General features: G+C 44.5%; 2 protein-coding genes across 6 annotated transcripts in view; one reads left to right on the forward strand and one right to left on the reverse strand.

Moving 5' to 3' along the window:
* Positions 1-498: 498 nt before the first annotated feature.
* Positions 499-7,065, reverse strand: CFAP276 (cilia and flagella associated protein 276). 2 transcript variants are annotated; one of them, XM_081010562.1, is made up of 5 exons: positions 6,720-7,065; positions 2,818-2,934; positions 2,262-2,377; positions 1,590-1,723; positions 499-693 (listed from the first exon to the last, which is right to left on the reverse strand). In XM_081010562.1, exons 1-5 carry the CDS (start codon positions 6,798-6,800, stop codon positions 623-625), a joined length of 519 nt encoding a protein of 172 aa, XP_080866688.1. In that variant the 5' UTR covers positions 6,801-7,065; the 3' UTR covers positions 499-622. The 2 variants fall into 2 exon arrangements, with proteins under 2 accessions (XP_080866688.1, XP_080866689.1); XM_081010563.1 differs by lacking the exon at positions 6,720-7,065 and adding an exon at positions 4,587-4,705.
* The window catches only part of ELAPOR1 (endosome-lysosome associated apoptosis and autophagy regulator 1), a 56,205-nt gene continuing 39,095 nt past the window's right edge, over positions 4,790-21,899 (forward strand). For 2 of the 4 annotated variants that reach the window (XM_081010513.1, XM_081010514.1), the window contains exon 1: positions 9,170-9,503. In XM_081010513.1, coding sequence (XP_080866639.1) covers positions 9,327-9,503 — 177 coding nt within the window. In that variant the 5' untranslated portion in view covers positions 9,170-9,326. Of the gene's footprint in view, positions 4,921-8,213; positions 8,233-9,169; positions 9,504-21,899 lie in introns of those variants that run through there. The other 2 variants (XM_081010515.1, XM_081010516.1) reach the window with 2 other exon arrangements.

Consider the following 21,899-nt stretch of genomic DNA (forward strand, 5'->3'; position numbering starts at 1 on the left):
CGCACCTCAGGTTAAGAACAGTTTCGGGTTAAGAACAGACCTCCGGGATGAATTAAGTTCGTAATCTGAGGTACCACTGTACTATTGGCTTTAATTCTTGTAAGGGTTCAGCCCTTGGACTTGTTTGCATAGACAAGACTCAGTAGTAATAAAGACTCAGTAGTAATAAAGATGGGCATTCCTGTCCATATGTGCAGTGCCCTTTTTAAACATAGTGAAACTAGCTAGCCGCCTGAATTAGTAGAGAAATGGCTTTTACAACAGTTTAACCTTGGCATTTTTCATTGTGAGAGTGCAATGCACTGCCTGCCTAAAGTGATAGTTTCTAAATGCTGTCCTTTTTGGACTTCAGTTCAGATTACTGTAACTGATTCAATTCCTAACCAAAATCTCTGGATTTACTAGGCCTGATAACTTGGACTTTGCTGATAGGCAAGAAGCAGTTTGTTCCTCTCAAGTACAGTACTGGGGAACAGTATAGCTGTGCTGCTACTAGAATTCAGTGAAGCTGGATGGTTTAATCAAGGATCCTAAAAGGAAAGCAAACATTGAAGACTTAACTCAGGTACACGTAAACACAGGCTGAAAGGACAGAAGCAGCAATCATGGTCGTGCAAAACCCTTAGTGGTAGAAGATCCCACCATTCTCTTTGCGTGAGTATCCACTGTTAGTGGCTGCAGTGTGATGAGACTCTGAAAAGACAAAAGTCACAGTCAGCTTTTTCTGAGTATTCCATACACTGAGAAATTTTCCAATCAGAGCTTAAATATTACCACACATCAATTTAAGAGGAAGCTCTTAATTTCTTGTGTTAAATTGAAAACCATCAATTCAAAAGTTTCCAGATGATGTTAAGCAGCATAACAGAAAAAAAAAGGAGATCTAAATGAATGCACAGAACCTGCACGTGTTCTGCTTAGCTAAATTTCTTATCAATTAGTGGCCAACAACGTTTTTAAAGACTTTTCTCCAGTCTAGTTTAAAGTGTGATCCACACCATTCATTTCAGTGGTTTCTCAAGCAGAATATAAATGTAGAGGAGCTTTCATCACCCTGATTTTAAAAGTACATCTGCTCTGAATGTATTAGTTTTTAACACAGGGATAAGTTGAAGAATATGATTATATAATGTAAATAAAAGAAGCTTGATATTCAAAATAATTAAAAAGGACCTGGGAGAGTAGGGTGTCTAGGTAGGAGTTAGATTTGCTGAACACGAGCTGGTCACTATGGATTTATGATCTTACTCCCTTTAAAGGTAAAGGGACCCCTGACCATTAGGTCCAGTCGTGACCGACTCTGGGGTTGCGGCGCTCATCTCGCTTTATTGGCCAAGGGAGCCGGCGTACAGCTTCCGGGTCATGTGGCTAGCATGACTAAGCCGCTTCTGGCGAACCAGAGCAGTGCACAGAAACACCATTTACCTTACCACCTGGAGCGGTACCTATTTATCTACTTGCACTTTGACATGCTTTCGAACTGCTAGGTTGGCAGGAGCAGGGACTGAGCAACGGGAGCTCACCCCATCGCAGGGATTCGGGGTAATTCTTTAGGAGAGGTAAAATGAATGTCTACAACTTGTGCTTACCAATAGCTCCTTCAATGTTGTGGATTGACTCTCTTACTGGGTTGACCCAGTGTCTCACACATATACCCTTGGAAGTAGGCTGCTGAATCGAAGATGCTGTGCGTTCCTTCACAGGCTCTAAACCCTTCAGTTGTCTCAAAAACAAGAGTGAGAACATGTGTTAACATGCAAGAAAGTAATAAATTCTGGGCAGAGGCCATCACTTCCATATTTTTTGCATTGGAGTATGAATTTTGTTTTGTATCTGTAAGCATTAAAGTGATTTAAGATCTGTAGGTGTGCTCTCACTGAGAAGCATCCTAAGACAATATAGAGTGCTAAGTAAGTAGAGACCCATATTTTGCCAAGGTAACATTCACTGGCTTGGGTTTCCAGTGTGCAGTGCAAAGCTGCTTGCTTCAGCATTGTCTGTACGTGCCTATTACTGCAAGTGCAGATGGATAAGATATGGGATACCCATGCAATACAAGCCAAAGCAGAAGCACTTCCTGCACTGTTTTACTGTGGCAGGAGAATGGTGTGTCTCATCTGCACATAGATGAAGAAACGTTTTCAGTAAAGTACAGAAACAACCTGCCTCATAGCTACAAATGTTGCACCTTTGGCTCATGCAAATTCTGTGGAGAGTCATGCTGTTTGCTGAATTCTACAAGAGCAATGAATTACACTTACCCATGGTCATCAAATAGGGTCTCCTTATGGAGAACTACCTTGCTCTTGTCTTTAAGCAGGTCTTCGTGGTGATTGTACAGGGCACTGAGGTTAAAATCCAGACTGTCTTTGGAAACCTAGGCATTTAAGGAGGGATGGGGAAATCATTACAGTGGTACCTCGGGTTACATACACTTCAGGTTACAGACTCCGCTAACACAGAAATAGTACCTCGGGTTAAGAACTTTGCTTCAGGATGAGAACAGAAATCACGCTGCGGTAGCAGCGGGATACCCCATTAGCTAAAGTGGTGTTTCAGGTTAAGAACAGTTTCAGGTTAAGTACGGACCTCCAGAACGAATTAAGTACGTAACCAGAGGTACCACTGTATTGATGTTTTTATAAGTCTGCTTTAAGTACACAGTGCAACTACAGGTGTTGATGGGTCAAAGTGTAGCCCATTTAAAAGCAAATCTGACAGTGTATGAAAGCCAACCTATTTCGATTGAGGGCAAAGCAAAAGAGCCTTGCAACACAAGCAAAGGATGGTAGCATTAGGTGAATATTTTTACCGTACCTCAGGTTCTGTATACCAGATTTCTCTTCTGATGCTTGCTAGCGTAGGTGTTCCATGTAGTCGATTCCAGGGGTCTCGTTGCTGTGCAAGATGAGTAGGCATACAGTAGGGAGTTTTCTGGATCAATAAGAAGTATAAGAGACTTAAAGGAGTGATTGCAAACTTGTTCAGCCTGAGGAGATGGACCCTGCCAGCCAAGTTACTTGTGAGGTGGGCCAACCCTGTGCAGTGCTATTTCAGAATGACCAATCTGAAACCAAAATGAGGCATTGTGCCTCCCTGAGTAGTATTACTGTTCAAATTATAAAGTAACACTTTCGCTTATGCCCCTTTCTCTCTCATAGTTACCCAGTGAGCAACAAAAGTAGTTGGGATGTGCATCTGGAGCTCTTGTTAAGTGCATATAGAAGCTGCTGTAGAAGAGGTTGTATATTGGGTGCTGCTTTTACCCCTTTCTCCCACGGCCTTTTGGACCCAGGCCCTACGCTGTTGTAGACATTTCTGTTTTCCACAAGTTCTTGGTATGGATGCTGTGTGTTCTGGGGAACTGATGCCACATTTGCTAATCTTCAGCCATCAGCAAATTTTGGGTAACAGTTGATGCATTTTAGCGCTCATTATCAGTATTTTTTCTGGGTGAGCAGTAACCCATGCTCATTCATAAAGCTTCGTGCAAGAGTGAGCATGGCTGTGAGTAAGCTAAGTACATAAAATCAAATCTATAAAGCCAAAATTGATATGCCTGACACTGCTGCCTGTGCTAGATTAGGGTCTATGGGATGATTTACATGAGGTTAAAAATGAGTTCTTGTCTTCTGACCTGTAGCTAAAATGACCTTCCTCCTATCAACGACCACACACACACTCCCAACCTGCTGGTTCTCATATTTTCAGAGTAGAGGACAGCACATTGGCAGAAGAGGCAGCATCATGAGTTCTTTCACCTCACATCATTTCTCTTCTATACTCTGAGATGGGAACGCAGGAAGCTACATTATATTAGACCTTCCATCCATTTAGCTTAGCATTGCCTACATGGACTGGCAGAGGGTCTTCAGTGTTTTAGGCAGAGGTCTGTGTCTCTGTCTGGAAATTAAACCTGGGACCCTCTGCATGCAAAGTGGCTGGAGGAGTAGGACAGAGCAAGAGGGTGAAGGAACAACGGGGGGGGGGGGCTTTTTCCATTCTCTAGACACCCTGGGAAACTCAACAAACTTACTGTACCTGGAACTGGGGTGGAGAATGCAGCTGAAGGGGACACAGCTGCGGCAATGGATGCTAGCCAGCCATCCTTTGTACACCACTTAGATATATTTTAATATACTAAGCGGTAGAAATAAAACCAGTCAATCAATCAGAGTAGAATCTCTACCACTGAGCCACTGTTCTTCCTCAAAAGGAGTGAGCAAAGCCTGGCAAGACAGCCTTGGCATGGCAACAGGTTGCAGCAGATGGACCACGTGCTGTGGATTTGCTGCTGTGTGCAGGCCACCAGGAAGCAGCCTCTGGTTTAAAGAGAAGGGCGAGAAGTGTTTTAAGCGAGGAGCACTTACATATTGCTGAGGCTACATTTATTTGTAGAGACTAGTAGTCTTGTCTAGAGTCTCCAAGTTACTCTTAAAAGTACTTTTTCATAAAAGTGCATTTGTGTAAAATTAGTGGCTTCAGCAGTCCCAAAATATATTGTGGCGCTTTGAGATTTTAGAACCATCCTTTGATAAAATTTGGTATTTTCTCTATTCCCACAATCCTCCTTGCAATGTACTTACACTTTCTTCCATTACTGGAAAGAGTATAATGTATGGGGTAGGGAGCTTCTCTGTGCTCCCTCACCCAAGTTGTTGAAAGGGAATGGATGGAGTCCTTTATCTTGCTTGGAAAAGGAATGTATTGATAATGTGCATTCTTATCTGAGGTTAGTGCATTGTGACAACATCTTCCAGTATTGCCTTCTGTCTTCCAAAGTGCCACCTGGCACTCAAAAGCCAGTTTAAATAGCTGCTTCCTTATGTTGATGTGCCCTCCAGTCAATCTGGCCAGGAACATACAAGTCACTGCTGATTCACACCTGGAGCCAGTCAGTCAAACGCAACTGATGTTAAGGTAGATTTGTGGGATAGGTGGGTCAGAGGGGTTCTCTTAGATGTTCCCAGGGCTACCAGTAATGTGCATCCTAATCTGAGGATGCAGAGAGGTAGTTTTATGACCACATGAAAATAGATTTCCTGGTGAGTGACAGTGGAGAAGAAGGAAAGTGCTGCCTGCGTCATTGGGCCACTTCTCCCAGCCCCCTTTTTTTCTTTTGCAGCAAATAAATAAAGAGTGTGGAGGAAGAAAGTGGCTGCAGGCTCCTCTCTGGGAGCCTGCATTTTTGCGCAAAGTTAAAGATTGGCTCAGTGCGGCCAGTAAATCAGGACAAATACTCCTTGGCAGGAGTAGGGAAGCGTCTTTCTTAGCCCAAGGGACACATTCCCTTCTCTGGAACCTTCTGAGGGCCATATGCCAGTGGTGGCTGGAGGCAGAGACAAAAGTAGGCAAAGCAACATATGCACATTTTACCTTTCTACAATAGGATGGCTTGCGCACACAAGCAAGCAAGAGGCATTATCAGAGTTCCAGGACAAACTGCAATCAGGGGGAAATGCTCAGGGAGCCAAGTAAGGGGGTGGCCCAGGAGAGGGGAGTGGCTTGAGGAGAGGTCCAAGGGCCAGTTAAATCTGTAAACTGAGGGTCTTCTCTAGTTGCTTTCCAGATTCTGGTGTATTGAAAGCATTTTATTATTGTTAGTCCTAATGGTTTTGGTGATTTGCTCCTCAATGCCTTACTTTTGCATTGTCTGCTTGCATTTGTTTTACAAAAAATTGTCTTTTTTGTTCTCATTTGCTAATCACTCTGGCCTTATTTTGGATTTTGTGACATCTTTCCTGATCTGCAGTATATGTACTAGCTCAGCTTCTATTACTGTAGTTTTGGATAACCCTTCCTCCCTCATTCCCAAGTGTTCTGAAGATATTTAACCCTCTTGCTTTGGCTTTCCCTCTCAGTTTCCGTTTTATCAATCTTTATTTTTTATAAGAAGTTTCCTCTACCCAGTGAAAGTTAAGCAGGACTATAACATTCCTCCCATTCAAAACCCTTTTAATCCAGGTTAATAGTTTGGTTGAACTTCAGCATATATGGGCTCTCTTTTTGCATCCTTCCTTTGCATTTCTGTGAAAAACACCACAAGCGAAGAATGGCCTGGCCCAAATGTGCGTATAAATGCCTGGTTTGAAACTATTTTTTGTTGTTGTTTGTAAGCCTGAGGTAAAGTCTTGTGTCTCTTTAAAAAAAATTCAAACACAACAAAAGGCCTTTTCCATTGTGTTCTTGTCTATGGAATGCTGTTGCTAGGGAGAGATGCCTGCCATCATTTTTATCAGTTTTTATTTATTTGTTTGTTACATAAAATTGGTACACTGCTTGATCGTAAAAAACCTCAAAGCAATTTACAAAAAAAACCAAGCAATAAAATCTGTTAGTTGCCAGGTTCAGACTTCTCTGCTAGTGTTTTTTCCTCTGCTTTTAAATAGTTTATACATGCTGTATTTTCAAACTGTTTTGAGACTTTTTCTTCTAAAAGCTACGGAAAAATGAAACAAACAATTGACCTGAGCTTCTTTAGGTGGCAATATTTGTCTGAAAAGCAGGATAAAAAAAAATACAATCAAATAACATTTCCCACCTGACGGTAGAGCAATGAGGTCAGGTAGAAGCAAGAGTTGCATTAATGCCAAAGAGGTTCAATAGCATGAGCCCTCCGATGAGGATGACTTTAGGCGCTTTGTTAATATAAATGTAAAGGGGTGCATTTAAAAATGTTTTAAATGGGTGAGGGCATTCTTAATAGGTGGCCCTCTTACCTGGGTACATCTGTTGTTGCCCGTGCAGGTCTCTTCATTTTCATAGTGTGGGAATGGAAAGGGGTCCCTGGTGGTTGGCATGCTCCAGAGGATGGGCGATCCAGTGGCGGCAGCAAAAGCAGATCGCGGGTTCCCTCTCGCCGCGTGTCAGGTTTGTTTAGGAACCGGCGGCGGTTGCTAAGCAACCGTCTTCCCGGGCTTTTAGAGCCCGCAGCACGGTCTCTAAGGCGCCCTCTAATGGCTGGAAATGGTAGCACAAAAAGCGGCGCAGGGAAGGAAACGTCAGAATTTTCCCGGAGGGATAAACAGCAGCTGGAAAGGAGGACGGTGCAAATGGGAGGGCGCAAGGCTACTGGTCTGCGAGAGCGACGTGTAATTAGCTGACTAGTCAGCACAGAGATCGGGAGAGGCGGGGGCGGGGAGGAGAGAAGATGCTCCAGACTTGGCGCCGGGATCCCCAGAAATAAAAGATGTTGGCGGATTATTATTTTATTTACAAAAATAGGTTTGGTTTTTTTAAGGATTTTATATAGCTGGTGGTTCAAGTGCACTGAATAGTTAATCTCGCTCTTAATTGCATATGTAGTTTTCCTATTTAAAGACTTGCAAGTGGGCTCCCTGTTAATAACGTTTGCGAGGAAAACTGGTTTATAACAGCCGCGTGGGTATGCTAAAAGCGGGAAGGAACATTTGCCCTCTAAGTTTAAAACAACATCCCGGGAAAAGAAAGGAAGAGACATCCGCGAGGGCCTGGTGCAAAGACACGCGCCATTCCAAGCAGCACGCTTGTGCAACAGATCACGCGGCCGTGCAATAGCATGGAGAGTTAGAAACGACGGGCTTTTGGTGAGATCCAAGAGACAGGACCTCCTCGCTGGTGGCAAATAGCAGCTGCGTGGGAAATACTCTCCCAATATAGATACGTTTTTTCCCTAATTTGTGTTTATTTGTACTTTGTATTTGTAAAACCCAATAAAAATGATTTATTAAAAATAAAAAAAATGAAATACTTTTCCAATGCAGAGTGGTCAGGCTTCTTCCTTGCTGTTTTCCAGACAAAAACTGGTTTTTAAAACAACCCCCCCCCTGGCTTTCAATGTTCAGTTTCGCTGCTGTTTTAAACTGGTTTTTCTGCTTTTCTGTGGTATAAACCACCAACCAGGGAAAGATCATGAAACATCTGCGCTGCAAATAGATCGGTACCCAGTTCTAAGCTTCCCACACCGAAAGCACCCCATTTACACCAACCACATCAGTGGGCTTAGTCGTTCTGTAAACGTGGTTGGGAGGCCCGTTAGAACAGAAGAAGAGGAAAAATCTGAGCTGTCACAACAAACCTATAATATTCAAGGTCCTTTAGCGTAAGCCTAAAGAGCGGAAGTGTTTTGCGAGTGATTCACAGGAGACAGTTCCCAGGGGCCGGCCCCGAGGTTCCTTCGGCCTATCCAATGAGATATTTGAGGGGGCTGAACAAGGCCGGATTTAGGTTTGACGAGGCCCTAAGCTACTGAAGGTAATGGGGCCCTTTATATGTGCAGCTGTCCTTTGTCAACAACAAATTGTCGCTTTTTTGTGTTGAATATATGCTATATGGTAATTTATGGACCTAATAGGTATCTAAAGCCATTTGCACATAACAAAATATGTATTTAATCAAAGCAATTGTTGAACTGAAACACATTTAAGAAGTATATTAATAGTGAAATAATTATTAAGCTCTAACTTAAAATGATTGGGGGCCCATTGCTTGCATCATAGAAGCCTACACAACACGAAGCACTTGCTGTATGTAGGTTTTATTTTATGTTTTTTCTCTTATATTTTGGAAATGTACATCCAGTTCCCCCCCTTTAAATATTGGGGGGCCCCCAACAGAGTGGGGCCCTAAGCTGTATCTTATTTGGCTTCTACGCAAATCCGGCACTGGGAACGGGCCCCCGCGGAGTTGATGGGCGTCGTCATTCAAATAGTGTGTATGCCATGTGATCGATTATGAGGGGTGGGGCTTAATCGCCCCCCGCCCAAATTCAAGTTGTTCGCCCCCTGGAGTGGTTTGAGTAGGTGGTGTGGCCTAGTCGTTCCCAGAGCGAGCTTCAGCTCAGAAGCAATTCCTGCTGAATCCAGCGGGGCTGACTCCCAGGCCAACGACGTTAGGCTTGCACCCTAACCCTTGAACCTCTTTCCCTCCGGCTACGCCGTCTCCTATTGTTCAAAATTAGGCGGGCTTTTGTTTGTTATGGTCGCGCGGCCTGTCACGCGGCGGCGGCGGCTCGCGCGCCAAGAGGCTCGCGCGCCCTTCGAAAGTCGCGCGCGCCGGCAGCAAACGGCCTCTGTCCCCCGGGCGCATCTTTCAAGCCGCCTCAGGTGCGCGGGAGCCAGAGGCCGGCGCGGCGGAGGCAGCTGCGGTTGCTAGGCAGCGAGGTGTGGGCGGCGCGAGGCGGGCAGGGGGCGGGGCTCCCGCATCCCATCTCCGCCTGAGAGCGCTGCTTGCTGTTGCTGCTGCTGCTGCTGCTCTTGCCACCGCCGCCGCCGCCGCTGCACCTGTGAGTCGGTGGCCGCCTCATCCAGACGCGCGGGGAAGCTGCTCGGTGCCGCTCCTGCGCCACGATGGCTGGGGCCGCTGGCGGTGTCCATCCTCCTCGGCCGGATACAGCTGGGTGCTGGCGGTGCCTCCCTGGTGCCGAGCTCGGGCGGAGGCGCCTGCCGCTTCTGCTGCTTTCTCTGCTGTTGCTGCTTTGGGCAGGCGCCGCTACTCCGGGAGAGGAGCTGCACGCCTGCAAAGAGGTACCGGCGGGGAAGAGCAGGGGGCTTTCATGTCCTGGAGCAGAGGAGGGGGGGTGTCTAAATTTGAAACGCCTTAGAAAAAACACTCGGCTTCAAGCAAATCAAATTGTGTTGACTAGAATAAAACTCGACGCCAAAGTAGCCTGCGATGCTTGTGGAGCAAAAGGTACGCTAGAAGAGCATTGTTTCTTCGGCATCAATGAATGCTGTAGCCCCAGGAAGGGTTGGAGCAAGGCAGGCACACCTCAGAAGTGCACTTGGCTGCTTTTCGCCTAGGGGGTCTTGTGGGGGCCAGCATGCTAACAACAGCTTGCTGTGAGCAAAACCTACTTGGAGGGCTGGCAGGCCGTTTGTGGGAATGTTTAAATGGGGGCTGGAGAGGCTAACTTCAAGCCACCACCAGGGAAGGTGGAGGAAATTTCTAGTTTTCCTGGAACAGACTGAAGCCAGGGCAGTACTGTAGCGCGTAGTGATTTTCATTGTTGGATCATTACCCTCCATGTTTCCTATATGCTGGACATGGTGCTCTTTTTGTTGTTGGTGCCTCTTAGTGACCCATTCCAGAGGATAGCCTCTGTTGTAGCAAAAAAAGGTACATTTATGGGATGAACACACTTGGCGTGCCATAGGCTTACACTTTGATCAGTTTTAGTCTTTAAGATACCACAGGATTATTATTTTCGTAGCTATCAAACCAGATCTGTTCTAACTACAGTGGTGCCCCGCAAGACAAATGCCTCGCAAGACGAAAAACTCGCTAGACGAAAGGGTTTTGCGGTTTTTGAGCTGCTTCGCAAGATGAATTTCCCTATGGGCTTGCTTCGCAAGACAAAAACGTCTTGCGTTTTTTGCAAGTTTGTTTCCTTTTTCTTAACACCGTTAATACAGTTGCGACTTGACTTCGAGGAGCAACTCATAGAACGCGGTGTGGTAGCCTTTTTTGAGGTTTTTGGTGATTTTTGAAGCTTTTCCAAAACTTTTCCGACACCGTGCTTCGCAAGACAAAAAAACCACAAGACGAAAAAACTCGCGGAACGAATTAATTTCGTCTTGCGAGGCACCACTGTAGTTCTAAACTGTCCCTTAGGGACTTCTAGCACCACCACCACCTGCATTTCACTTTAACTAAGGAGTAACGATAAAGTCCCATCTCACAAACCTGAAGAAGAGTGTTTGTCTTTAAATTGGAGGATCAGTGCTGTCCAACCTTCTGGCACTGTAGTACTCCCTTTTCTGCACCGACCCCCATTGACCGCTGACTGGAATCTACCTTGGGAAACTGACTGTGTTTGCTCCTCCCCCCCCCCTATGTAACATGGCAGGTTGCCTGCGAGTCAGATCGCAGTAACTTTCTAGTATGTCAACAAAGAGTGACTTTAATTTCTCCTGTGCATGCCTGTTTTTCCTTAATGAAAACTGATATGAACAGTATAGACAATGGAAACAAAAATCAAAGGCAATGAAACAAAGCAGAGGAAAATTGCACGTAAATATCTGCCAGGTGCATGGGTATTAATACTTTTTAATCTCTGGTCATTGTACAGACCATTGTTACATTCCATTGGCTGAAATGGGTGAGGTACCGTAGTTCACCACGCTTGCCATATACGGTACTTGCATTTGTGTGTTGTGTGTGCTTTTTAAAGATCTGGGAATGTCAAGGCTTTCCGAATTTAACTTGTAGTCTGTAAAAGTACATTTTCTCTCTTGCAATTTTGTTACTGGTTTATCCTTTTTTTTTTTTTTTGTATTTTGTTACACCCGAAATTGCACCTGCAAAGAGCTGGTACAACAGCCAGAATGCTGTTTTTGTTCCATTTTTGTATGGCTTCTTGTACTGCATGTATGCTGTGGGTGTAACTATATGTCTGAGCTCCACCCTTGACAGTTCTTTCTCAGTTAAGAACAAAGGTGGCCTTATCTAATGCCATCATCCTGTTTTCCCTGAGTGACCAAACAAATTCCTTCTGGAAACCAACCAGCAAGACTTGAAGGCAAGAGCCCTCACAACTGATTGTCCCTCCATCAACTGGTATTTCGTGGCATATAGTCTCTGGACTTAGGAATTCCATTTCGGCTGTCATAGCCGTGGGTAGGGCTCTTCTTCATTCTAATCCCTTCTTCAAAATGACCAAGAAATACCATTTTGATGTTTTAATTGTAGCTTTTGTCTGTGCCAAAATGTAGCAACAATGGTGTTCTATTGGGGGTGCAGTGCTGTGCATAATTGTTTGTGCCTGCAGCTCCCAAGGCTTAAACAATGCAAACCAAATTGATTACTTTGGAACTCTTGAAAAGGAACTTGAGAAGAAACTAAAGCAGGCAATTTGAAGTTACCATTATTGAGCCATCTGTTAGCAAAGTGAGCACCCCATAGGTGGCTTATTCCCCCAAATAACACCAGGAGCAGCAAACCTACCCTCCAACGGTTCCCTCGGGGTCCAAGGGAGGCATAGGCCCAGTTCCTAAGTGGTCACTGGAGGTGAGGAGGATGAATGTTCTCCCCAAGTCTTTCTCCTTCAGATTTTGGTAGAGTGAGAAGCACGTGACTTCAACTATGTGAAATGGTTGAATGATATATTTATAGGAGGCAAGCCAAGGTGTTCTTTGCACTTCCCCATTTCTTCATAAGCATGAATCCCAGGGAATGAATGCTGATTATGTATTCAAAAATGCTGTGTGGCCCATCCCTTCTGGAAGTTAATCTCATAGGTGTTGGTGGAACTTGCTCCAGCAGGAGGATTATTCTCACAGCCAAACAGTTAGAGACGAACCTGGCAATAACACTGCTTTAGACCTGTCAGCCAATTAAATCATGTTTAGTTGATTAATCAACTGCCTTTTAACTGAAGGTTGAATCTAGTCATACTCAAGAGTAGACTTTGAAATCAAAGGATTTAAGTTAGTCTTGCTCAACCAATAGCACGAAGAGTAAGCGGAATGACCCACTCAGCCAAAGGCAACCCAACAGCCAGATATTTGACTACCCTCACATTTTTGCCATCCCAGGCAGGTAGCAAAACATCCCTCCTCCCCGAGATGCAGTGAGGCTTATTTCACTTTATTCATTTGCTCATCTTTCCAGGAGGCCCACTACTACCATTTTAAAGTATCATACCTTGACGCAGTTTATTGCACTAGTACATTGCAAATGTAGCACAGCCATGAAAAGAAACCTCACAAACACAAACTTGTCTAAACTTATATATAACACAACCCTTTCTGCAATCCAGTTTCAGGCAGCTCTTGTGACTGAGGGGGGAAATCACCCAGGGGTGAGCTAAAATAAGATCCCTTCTGGGTGTCCAGAGTAAAGATGGAGCAAGCAAGGTGGGAGCTTGTGACAGTTGCCACTCACGCATTCAGAGGCTGGAGTGTGGGTGGTGCTTTTTGCCTCCTTTCTCATAGAATGGAATCGTGGTGCTGAAGAGTTTGCAGCAGCAGTGGGAGATCTCTGGCTCATGGGCCTAATTATGCCCACCAGGCCATTTAGGGAAAAAACACGTCAGCCAGTTAATCACCTGGCATCATATGATTTGAGGTGCTGCACAGGTAAAGTTGAGATGCCGGCTTGAAAAGGAAGACTCAGGAGTGCTCTCTTATGGGTGCTCCTGATTCTTCCTTCCCAGCCTCTGCTTGAATTGGGCGCTCTCTGAATCCAGCACCCTTTTCTGTTGCCCTGCATAGCAGCAGAAAGTGCCAAGTTCAAAAAGCGCCAAACTCAAGCTGACTAATTTCTCTATTTTTAACTTTTATTATTAATTCTGTGCATGTTTTATTTAAATGTATAATCTCCTGCAGCCCTCACTGGAGCAGTGTTTCTGGTATTAATGTGCAGTGTTCTGGGGAAGAGAGAAGGAAGGAATAATAAATGTATTCAAGGGTAGAGTGTCGTTGAAGGTTTTCAGAATATCAGCAAAATCAGTTCTGCCTTAGAAGTGACTAGATGCATTTCGGACAAACTGGAGATTGGCATTAGGTTTGCTGCCTAGGCTTTGAAAGAGCAGCTCCTGAAAAGGCAGTTATTATGCATCACTGGTTGGTAGAACATGGAGTGATATGTGATGATTGAAATTAAATGTGGCTTCAGGTTTTAAATGTTAGTTCCCAACTTATCCAGGACCAGAGCCGTGGGAGTGACTGATGGGGGTGGGGTCAGACAACCTTAGGAAAATTCCCTGCTAAAAGACTCATTGAATACAATGGACCGAACTCAACTGTGTGTGAAACTTAGTTGACTACCACCCTCTATTTTATGTGTGTGTTTAAGCAAGGATGGGAGGAGCCTTCAGCCCATTCATCTTATTGAGACATTATAATTGAGCTCCCATGCAGCTGCTATTTGCTGAAGTTTAATAAAACTGGGATTCTATTTCTGCATCTCGTCTGGTCTGCTTTGGCCCTAGGCATTTTGGGCAGGCTGTAGCCAACCATTTGACAGAGGAGGAGGTACAAAATAGTATGTAGCTAATTATAGGTAGTCTAAGAAATTCAAAATAAAGTTATGTCAGCTGTAATGCTGCACACACTTTCTTTGGACTAAGTCCCACTGAGCTCAGTGGGGCTTACGTTTGAGTAAACGTGCATAGGATTGGAGCATTCATTCAATTAGCATTTTAAAGATATTCCCATTTTAATATTAATAAGCATAAGTACCAAGAGCTTGTCAAATATCCCCAAAGCTTTTGCATTCATTGCTCAGGAGCCTGGAAGCAGTTTTTCTTCTTAATGAGCAATTTGGTAGAATACCGCATGTGGGTTTTTTTTTTGTTATCTCTCCTAAAAGTGAAAGGCCTGCTAAAGGCTTACAGTGTAACCCTACCCTTATCTATTTAGAAGTAAGTCCTATTGAATTCAGTAGGACTTACTCCTATGTAAATGAGATTAGGGCTGCATCCTTAGTGTTTTTCTTCTTTCAATATGAAAGCCCAGCATCAAGGGAAAGGCCTTTGAGCAGACAAAGCCTGACATGGTTAGGGACCTGGGTAAGTTGTGAAATAACATTGAAAAAATGAGTTGGCATTTCATTCCAGTCATCATGTAATTCCATATCCCACCCCTGGGGTACATATGAAGTGCATTTTCATATATGCAAGTGTTGCTCTTTCAGACCCCACCCACCAGAAAATCATTTTCTAGAAATGACCAGTTCTCCCAGTGTGCTCTTTGAGAGCATGGAGCATGCTGAAACTCCTTCAACTCTTTGCATTTGCTTAGTGGGAACAGTAATAGCTGCAGAACAGAATAGCTGTATTTTTATTTAATTTATTCTGATATAGATCCTGACTATTGGCTCCAGGAGACTCATACCTGTTTTTTGCCTAAAGTAATTAGGATCAGTTGCTGCTGCTGCTCGGTACTTCTAGCTAGCAGTGTCGGATCTACAAATTTTGCCAAAGGGGGCAAAAGTCTGTACTGCCGCCCACCCCGGCAAGAAGGAAGCCTGCCTGGGGCCCCCTACACCTCAACTTGGCAGGCAGGTGGGACCTCAAGTGCTTCCCCAGCCTCAGCCAGACAGTCTTGAAGGCAGCATCTTGCCCTCCTCCAACTCTTTGCAACACTGAGAAATGGTGGGTTGCTCTGCCACGGGAAATGGCATGCAGGGATTGGGGGTGTGCAAAGACCCCGACAGGCAGTGATCAATGGATGGAGGAGCTGGTTTGCTTGAGGCTTTTTCCTCCTCTCCCCCCCTCCCTGTTTTTGTATGGTGGAACCTCAACACACACACACAAGCTGGGAAGCTCTGACTCTGAGCTTGTCCTGGTCTGCTGGCCAAGTTCAGGTTCAGCTTCCCCAGCAGGACTTGAGTAGCAGCAGAGGTGGATTTAGCCAAGCATGACTGGTTCACCTGCACTGAATGTCGAAACAATGACTTAGAACGGAAGGCAAGAGGCTGTGTGCGTGTGTGCATGTGCCGAATTTCAGCGTGGCACAGGGCACTGCTGAAATTTGAAAGCCCCAAGTCTGCCACTGGCACCAGGCCCCTCTTTCTCCCCTTTGCGTCCCATCCTGCTTCAGCTTCTCACCTTCCTCTTCTTGGGGTGGGCAAGGAGGAAGGACTTTCTATAGCCACTCAGCAGTTTTTCCTCTCCGCTAACCTGCCACGCAGGGCATATGCTCCTTTTCACCACCCCGTTTGATTCAGGCCTGTCAGTTAATGCTTAGGCAGATGCTTATGATGGAACAAAAAAACCCAAACCCCTCAACCAAGTCCTTTTTGTATTACTCAATGGTCCCACAGAGGTTTGCAAAGTACTCTTTTTATGTCTTTGCTATAGGCAGCAAGAAATGGGATAAAACATATGTCCCTGTAGCTCAGAGGTAGAACACATGCCTTGCAACAGACCCTAGATTCAGACCCTGACATTTCCAGGTTAGGATGAGAAATACTCTTGTCTGAAGCCACCTCTGTAGACCAGGGATGGGGCCCTTGTGCTCTTCAGATCTCATTGGACTTCATCAACCCCACCCAGCATAACCAGTGGTCAAGGACGACGGGAGCTGTAGTCGAACAACATTTAAAGGGTCACAGGTTCCCCTCCCTGGCCTAAGGCCAGATAAAACCTCAGACTAATTCCTATATTTCTGAATTAAGAGGACTCTTTTAAAGAAACAAAAACGGTTGTTTTTGCTTGCTTTTGTAGATCGTAAATATTGAGGTGAGAGAAAACGTGTTCTGTATTGGAAACACTGATAAAAGCTCCTGCTGATGTATAGGACAATTACATTGAGAAATATTTGATGCTGCATTTATAAGTCTTAATATCGCCCTTTTCACTGTACATCTTGTGCATCAATGAGTTTTCAGCTTCTCCTCACTCTTTTATAACCTTGGTCTAGTAAGGCAACTGTAACTGGTTATGTGCTACAGTTATCACCCGTACACTGATGACTGTGTGTTTCCTCTTACCGGAAGCCTGGACTTAGCTGTCCTTGCTTTACTAGATTTATTTGATATTCAGATAAACACCTGCATTTCCCACTCCACCCCCACCCCCATTAGCCTCACCATATGCTGTATGAGTAAACTCTTGAATATGTAAGTACAGTGGTACCTCGGTTTATGAACTTAATCCATTCTGGAAGTCCATTCTTAAACCAAAACCATTCTTAAACTGAGGCGCGCTTTCCCTAATGAGGCCTCCCACTGCCGGTGCCCTTCCACCGTTCAGATTCTGTTCTTAGACTGAGGTAAAGTTCTCAAACCAAGACACTGTTTCCGGTTTTTGCAGAGTTTGTAAACCAAATTGTTCTTAAACCGGACTGTTCTTAAACCGAGGTACCACTGTACTGTGACAGAGGAGCACTGGTCTCCTGCTTCTCTATTTCTGTGAGCAAAGCTCTCGCAGCTTCCCCACCCAGCTGGCTATCTCACAAGAGAAAGATTAAAACTGTCTGACGGAAAGTTGGGAAAATCTGGGTCTTAATTTAAACCCTAAACGACTCCTCAGCCTCTCACCTTACTCTGACAAAGTATCTCCCATTTACCTATAAAATGTGACTTGAGGTCTGATTGGTCATTGGGCAGGAATCCCATGAAAAGGTACTCTAGGATCATTCCCTTTGTTCTTGCTTCCCCACCTCGGGGCCTGTGACCTTTCTGCATCAGGGTCACACAGCATTTTGCTATGCACTGGGAAGCTGACCATTCTTGCAGCTTACTCATAAGCAACTAGAAATACAGTGCTGACTGGTTAGATCAGTTAGGGGTTTGAGCCACCAGGCTCTCATTTTGTTTATAGTATTCTGTTGAACATTTGCCTACTCTCCTCTTTCTTCTATTCTTAATAGAGTTAATAGAGTTTCATAACTTGACCACAAAAGTGTGTGCATTTGCCAACCTCAGGATTCTAGTCATCCCCATGCATCCAGACTGCTTGGAATTAATGCTACAAGGAATTTAGGATCAGAGTTCTTTTAGACTAGTACATTAATCTATCCTCTGGGAGACACCAGGAGCAGGGGATTGGCTGGAGGCACAAGGTGCATTGGTCCGGGATCCCAGGATCTAATAGTTAATGGGGCATCCCCAGATCCCTCCTTGTTTGGGGTGGCAGGACAGGCTGTAGACTGAAATAGGTGGTGGCAACCATAAATCAAGAAGGCATAACTGGCTCCCTACTGGGCTGTTGAGTACCCACATACAAGGAAGGGGATCTGTTACGGTACATAGTGCTACTTCAGATTCTTGATCATGAGGTCAGTTTCTGTAGAGCTAAGAACATAGGAAGAGCCCTGCTGGATCAGGCTGAAGGTCCATCTACTCCAACATCCTGTTATCTCAGTGATGGTGCCTGTTGGAAAGTTTACAAGCAAGACATGAGCACTAGAGCAATCTCTGCACTCATATTCTTCAGTGATGGGTATTCAGAGACATGGAAGTAGCATACAGCTTTCATGGCTGTTTGCCATGGACAGCCTTACCCTCCATGAATTTATCAAATCACCCCTTTAAAGCTGGTTGCAGCCATCACCATACTCTAATTATCTGCTGTAAGAATAAGTATTTTATTTTGCTGTCCTGAAATTTCCAATGTGCATCCTCATTGAGTGGCCCAAGGTTCTATCAGAGTGAGGAAAGCAAGGTAGAAAATTGTCGTCAAACATCAGGCTTATTAGGCTCATTCTGCCCCTGCAATGCTTCATCAGCTCCCTTACCTGTTCACCCCTTTCCACTAATAGCCAGGCTTGTCTTTCAGTTGGAGTTGTGTTTTTTTCTGGTTATCTTTTTTGATTGGCTGCTTGTCGCACCTGCTTCCTCCTTCTCAGCTCTCTTCCAGAAGCCCCTCTGCCCTGTGTAAACATTTCTCCTCCACAAACTGACATTTTACTTCCTTCACATAATTTGCTGCTCAATTGGAACCTGCAGAAGATAAATGATAGCAATTTATTTTCCAGGTAATGTGCCATTTTTCAAGTCATAATCCCAGCTACTTTCCTTTTGGAACTACCGTATGTATATCGCTGTATATTTACACTGCACCACCCTCTTCTGCTTTTTGAGATGACTCAGGTTCATATACCGCAATTAAAATCATTCTATTCTGTGGAAATCCTTATCCTCGTTTATAAAAGAAGCAGGAGGTCCTGGGAGCTATACTCAGTTTTGCAGTGTGTGCTGCTTTTGGCTGCCAAAGCATCCTGTACAACTGGATTTGGCTTGCCGTTCTCAAGTTTTAGGAATCTCTTTAGACAAGCCACACTGCAGCTTCCAAACTCTAAATAGGTATGAGTCTTGGAGCCTCAGGGGACTGAAAATCCCCTGGTAATTTATTTTAAATAATACAGGTATTCCCTAATTTACATCATTTTTCTGCATAGATGTCAATCAGTAGTACTGTGGTGCTGATGTAACTTTCATGCTTTATGATTTTGTATTGCTGGCACATCCTTCCTAACACTTAAGTGCTGCTGCACCTAGTCTTTAGATCAGGTGTTTTGGCATAAAGAAGCTGAACTGAAAAGGCTGCCAATCACCGTTGCTATACATGCAATGTTTTATAATTTGCAAGTCTTTGACTTTGTAATGAAGAGCAGCCATGTAGTGGCTGCTTTTAAATCCAGACACATGAGTGCTGCTCCTTGTGGGTGAGCATCACGTGCGGTCCCCATTGTGTACCACGTTATTGCAAGACATAGAGGTGTGTAGCAGCCTGTAAGGCAAAGTGTTACAAAGAACTGATGTGCCAACACTGGACATTCTGCATGAGACACCAGTTTAAAGTGCTCTTTATGTAATGTGTCTGCTTATCATTTGCAGCCACACTCAGAGCTTAGGTATGAAAAGGTATGGAGCCATAGCAAACAGGAGAATGGATCTTGCTGAATTCACTCTGTTGTGGCCTGTCATGGACAATAGCATGAACAGCCTAATTAGCACTCTTCTTTGTTTTACATATGTGCAATTATTGCCTCATTAATGAGGCACTGACCTTTCCAGGATAATGTTTTATTGTTTGAGCTGAAGCCCCGTAGCAATGAATGAACAATACAGATGACCAACTGAGCAACTGGCAAACGTGTGCAAGTTCGCCTGTTTCTTAAATGTTGTGCTGAAGTGCAGCAATGGTTGGCTTGGTCTGCGGTAATTGTTGCTTCACCAGTAGATACTTATATATTCTGTGATATATCCACCTGCCCCACCTAGCCCCCTTGTTGCACAACACAGAGCTGTAACTTCCGTTTCTCACCTAAAAAAAATATTCCACTCTGAAACACATTGTAGTAATCCTACCACTATGGAGTTAAATTTAGAACCATTTGTCTCTACATTTAGATTTTTCTTTTCAGTTCCTTTCAGTTTCTGCCCTGTGTATTCCAGCAAAAATTAGTCATTTTTCCTTAAGCCCTATTCAGATGTTTAGCTGAATGCATCAGGGCCCAAAGTGTGTGCATGGCTGCATCTTCTCCTAACCTTTCTTTAGAGTGAATGCCTGAAGGGAGAATCCAGCTATATTCAACAGACACTGGTTCTAAACCTGTGGAGATTGGGAGCGAATATTGGGATAGGAGCAACGTGGGGGTGGGGTGGTGCAGTGTACACAGCCCAGCACATAGGTGCCAACTCTGTGAGGCCCTGGTCCCTTTGGTCCTCCAATAGAATATTTAGGGGGAGCTGAACCCTCCCTATTTTCCACAAGTTGGCACCTTCCTCCCTTGGACAGCCACCTCCCTCCTAGCTGGACACCACCCTCTTTTACAGGCTTGTGTCCTCATGGTGAAGGGAGGTGGTGTGGAGAGAGGGGAGAAGTGAGGAGAAGCACCCCCCCCCCAATATTTTCTTCAAGTTGGCATCTGTGACCAGCATCTTGTGCACCTATTCACCACAGACCCCTTGCTAATTTCTTCTGGTAGAGACAAGAAAAGGGTGGTTCTGACCTTTGTAAAATCCAGTTTGCTAATATCTCAAGGTAGTGCATGCATTTTATACACACACACACACACACACACACACACACCACTGTGCTCGTACATGTTTTGCACACGTTTTCAAAATTGTTGCTACAGAGATGAAATGGCATACCTTCAATCTCTTCAATTAAATGAAGAAGTGGTTTAGAGAGGAAACACATATAGAAAGAAAATGCTGGAAATTAGTGCTAGGAGAAAGTGAAGTGAAGAATCAACCTGATAAGGAGAGCAGGTGGTGAACACGCAATAAATGAAACTTAAAATGTTGATTTTGCCTTTTACAGGCTGCTGGTTTCAGAGGCTGAGTGGCGGTTTATGTGTACACGAAGTAAAACTGGAAAAACCAGTAGCTTGGAGGATTTGTAACCGACAGGGGCCTAGGCTATCTAACATTGTGAGGCTCAGCTGAGTTGGAAAAGCCACTTTTAATCCATAAACGGTTGCCCAGGGGTTTCTGAGGATGTATGTGGAGAAATGAGTATAGTGGATGCCCTAGATATGTTTTGTACTATGTGGCCCGGAAAGTCCTAATCCTGCATCAGAAATGTTTCCCCGCTAGCAAAGCAAGAGGAGGGAACACAGGTTAATACTAAAGTACAAGCTTTGTGTGAAACAAGTATCTGGGTTTAGTCCCTGGCATCTGGGCTGGGAAGGACATGTGCCAGCCAGGATAGAGAATCCCAGCTTGCTTGGACCAGCAGTTTTATTTGCTGTTAAGCAGCATTCCGTGAACTTTCTATTGTTCCATCTCAGACAGGGAAGTTAGTGAAGAGATCTGATTCTGATAATCGAGGGATGAGGAGAGTTGCCAGCAGAAGTACAGTGAAACCAGAAGATTGCAAACAAGATTGGGCTTCTAACACAGTTGCAGGAAACGGACCACTTTTGCTTCATAATAGGCATGTGTCTAATCTTCTCAAAGAATGTCTGCATGCCTCTTAAAGACAGATTGAATTGCTCATTTAAAAAAGCAAAATGTTCTGAGGAAATAGAACTTGTTTGTATGGTCATCAGTGACAAAACCACTTGTAAAATGGTATTGAGAGCCACTGCAAACAGCAGAGATACTTTGGGCATGGGGGAGAAGGAAGTGGAGTTGGAATGGCAGGTACACTCCCAGTGCCAGATTGCAGTCTTGTTTGCTTCCGGGTTCAGAATGCCCGAAGGAGGAGTACATGGTGAATCCAGATAAGAACTCCTTGTTATTCCTTAGCTGCTTTTACAACCTGTTCCTTAAAGAGGCAGCTGGACGGCTTTTAAGACTGGCCAATATTTCAACTATGCTTCAGTTATTATTATTCAGTACAAGGTTCTGGGTCCAGCTTTCTGGAGGTAGAATTATTCTGAGTGCATTGGAAGAATCATAGAATCATAGAATCATTGAGTTGGAAGAGACCACCAGGGCCATCGAGTCCAACCCCCTGCCAAGCAGGAAACACCATCAGAGCACTCCTGACATATGGTTGTCAAGCCTCTGCTTAAAGA

The sequence above is a fragment of the Podarcis pityusensis genome (assembly GCF_964106645.2).
Source record: "Podarcis pityusensis genome assembly, chromosome: 6".
NCBI classification, from domain to species: Eukaryota; Metazoa; Chordata; class Lepidosauria; order Squamata; family Lacertidae; genus Podarcis; species Podarcis pityusensis.

What these genes read in the sequence shown, in the direction of transcription:
- CFAP276 (XM_081010562.1), bottom strand. Translation starts at nt 6,800, where the DNA reads ATGCCAACCACCAGGGACCCCTTTCCATTCCCACACTATGAAAATGAA. An exon ending in TCTGGTATACAGAACCTGAG is followed by an intron (nt 2,378 to 2,817) that starts GTACGGTAAAAA and finishes TTAAATGCCTAG; the next exon opens with GTTTCCAAAGACAGTCTGGA. An exon ending in ACCCTATTTGATGACCATGG is followed by an intron (nt 1,724 to 2,261) that starts GTAAGTGTAATT and finishes CTTGTTTTTGAG; the next exon opens with ACAACTGAAGGGTTTAGAGC.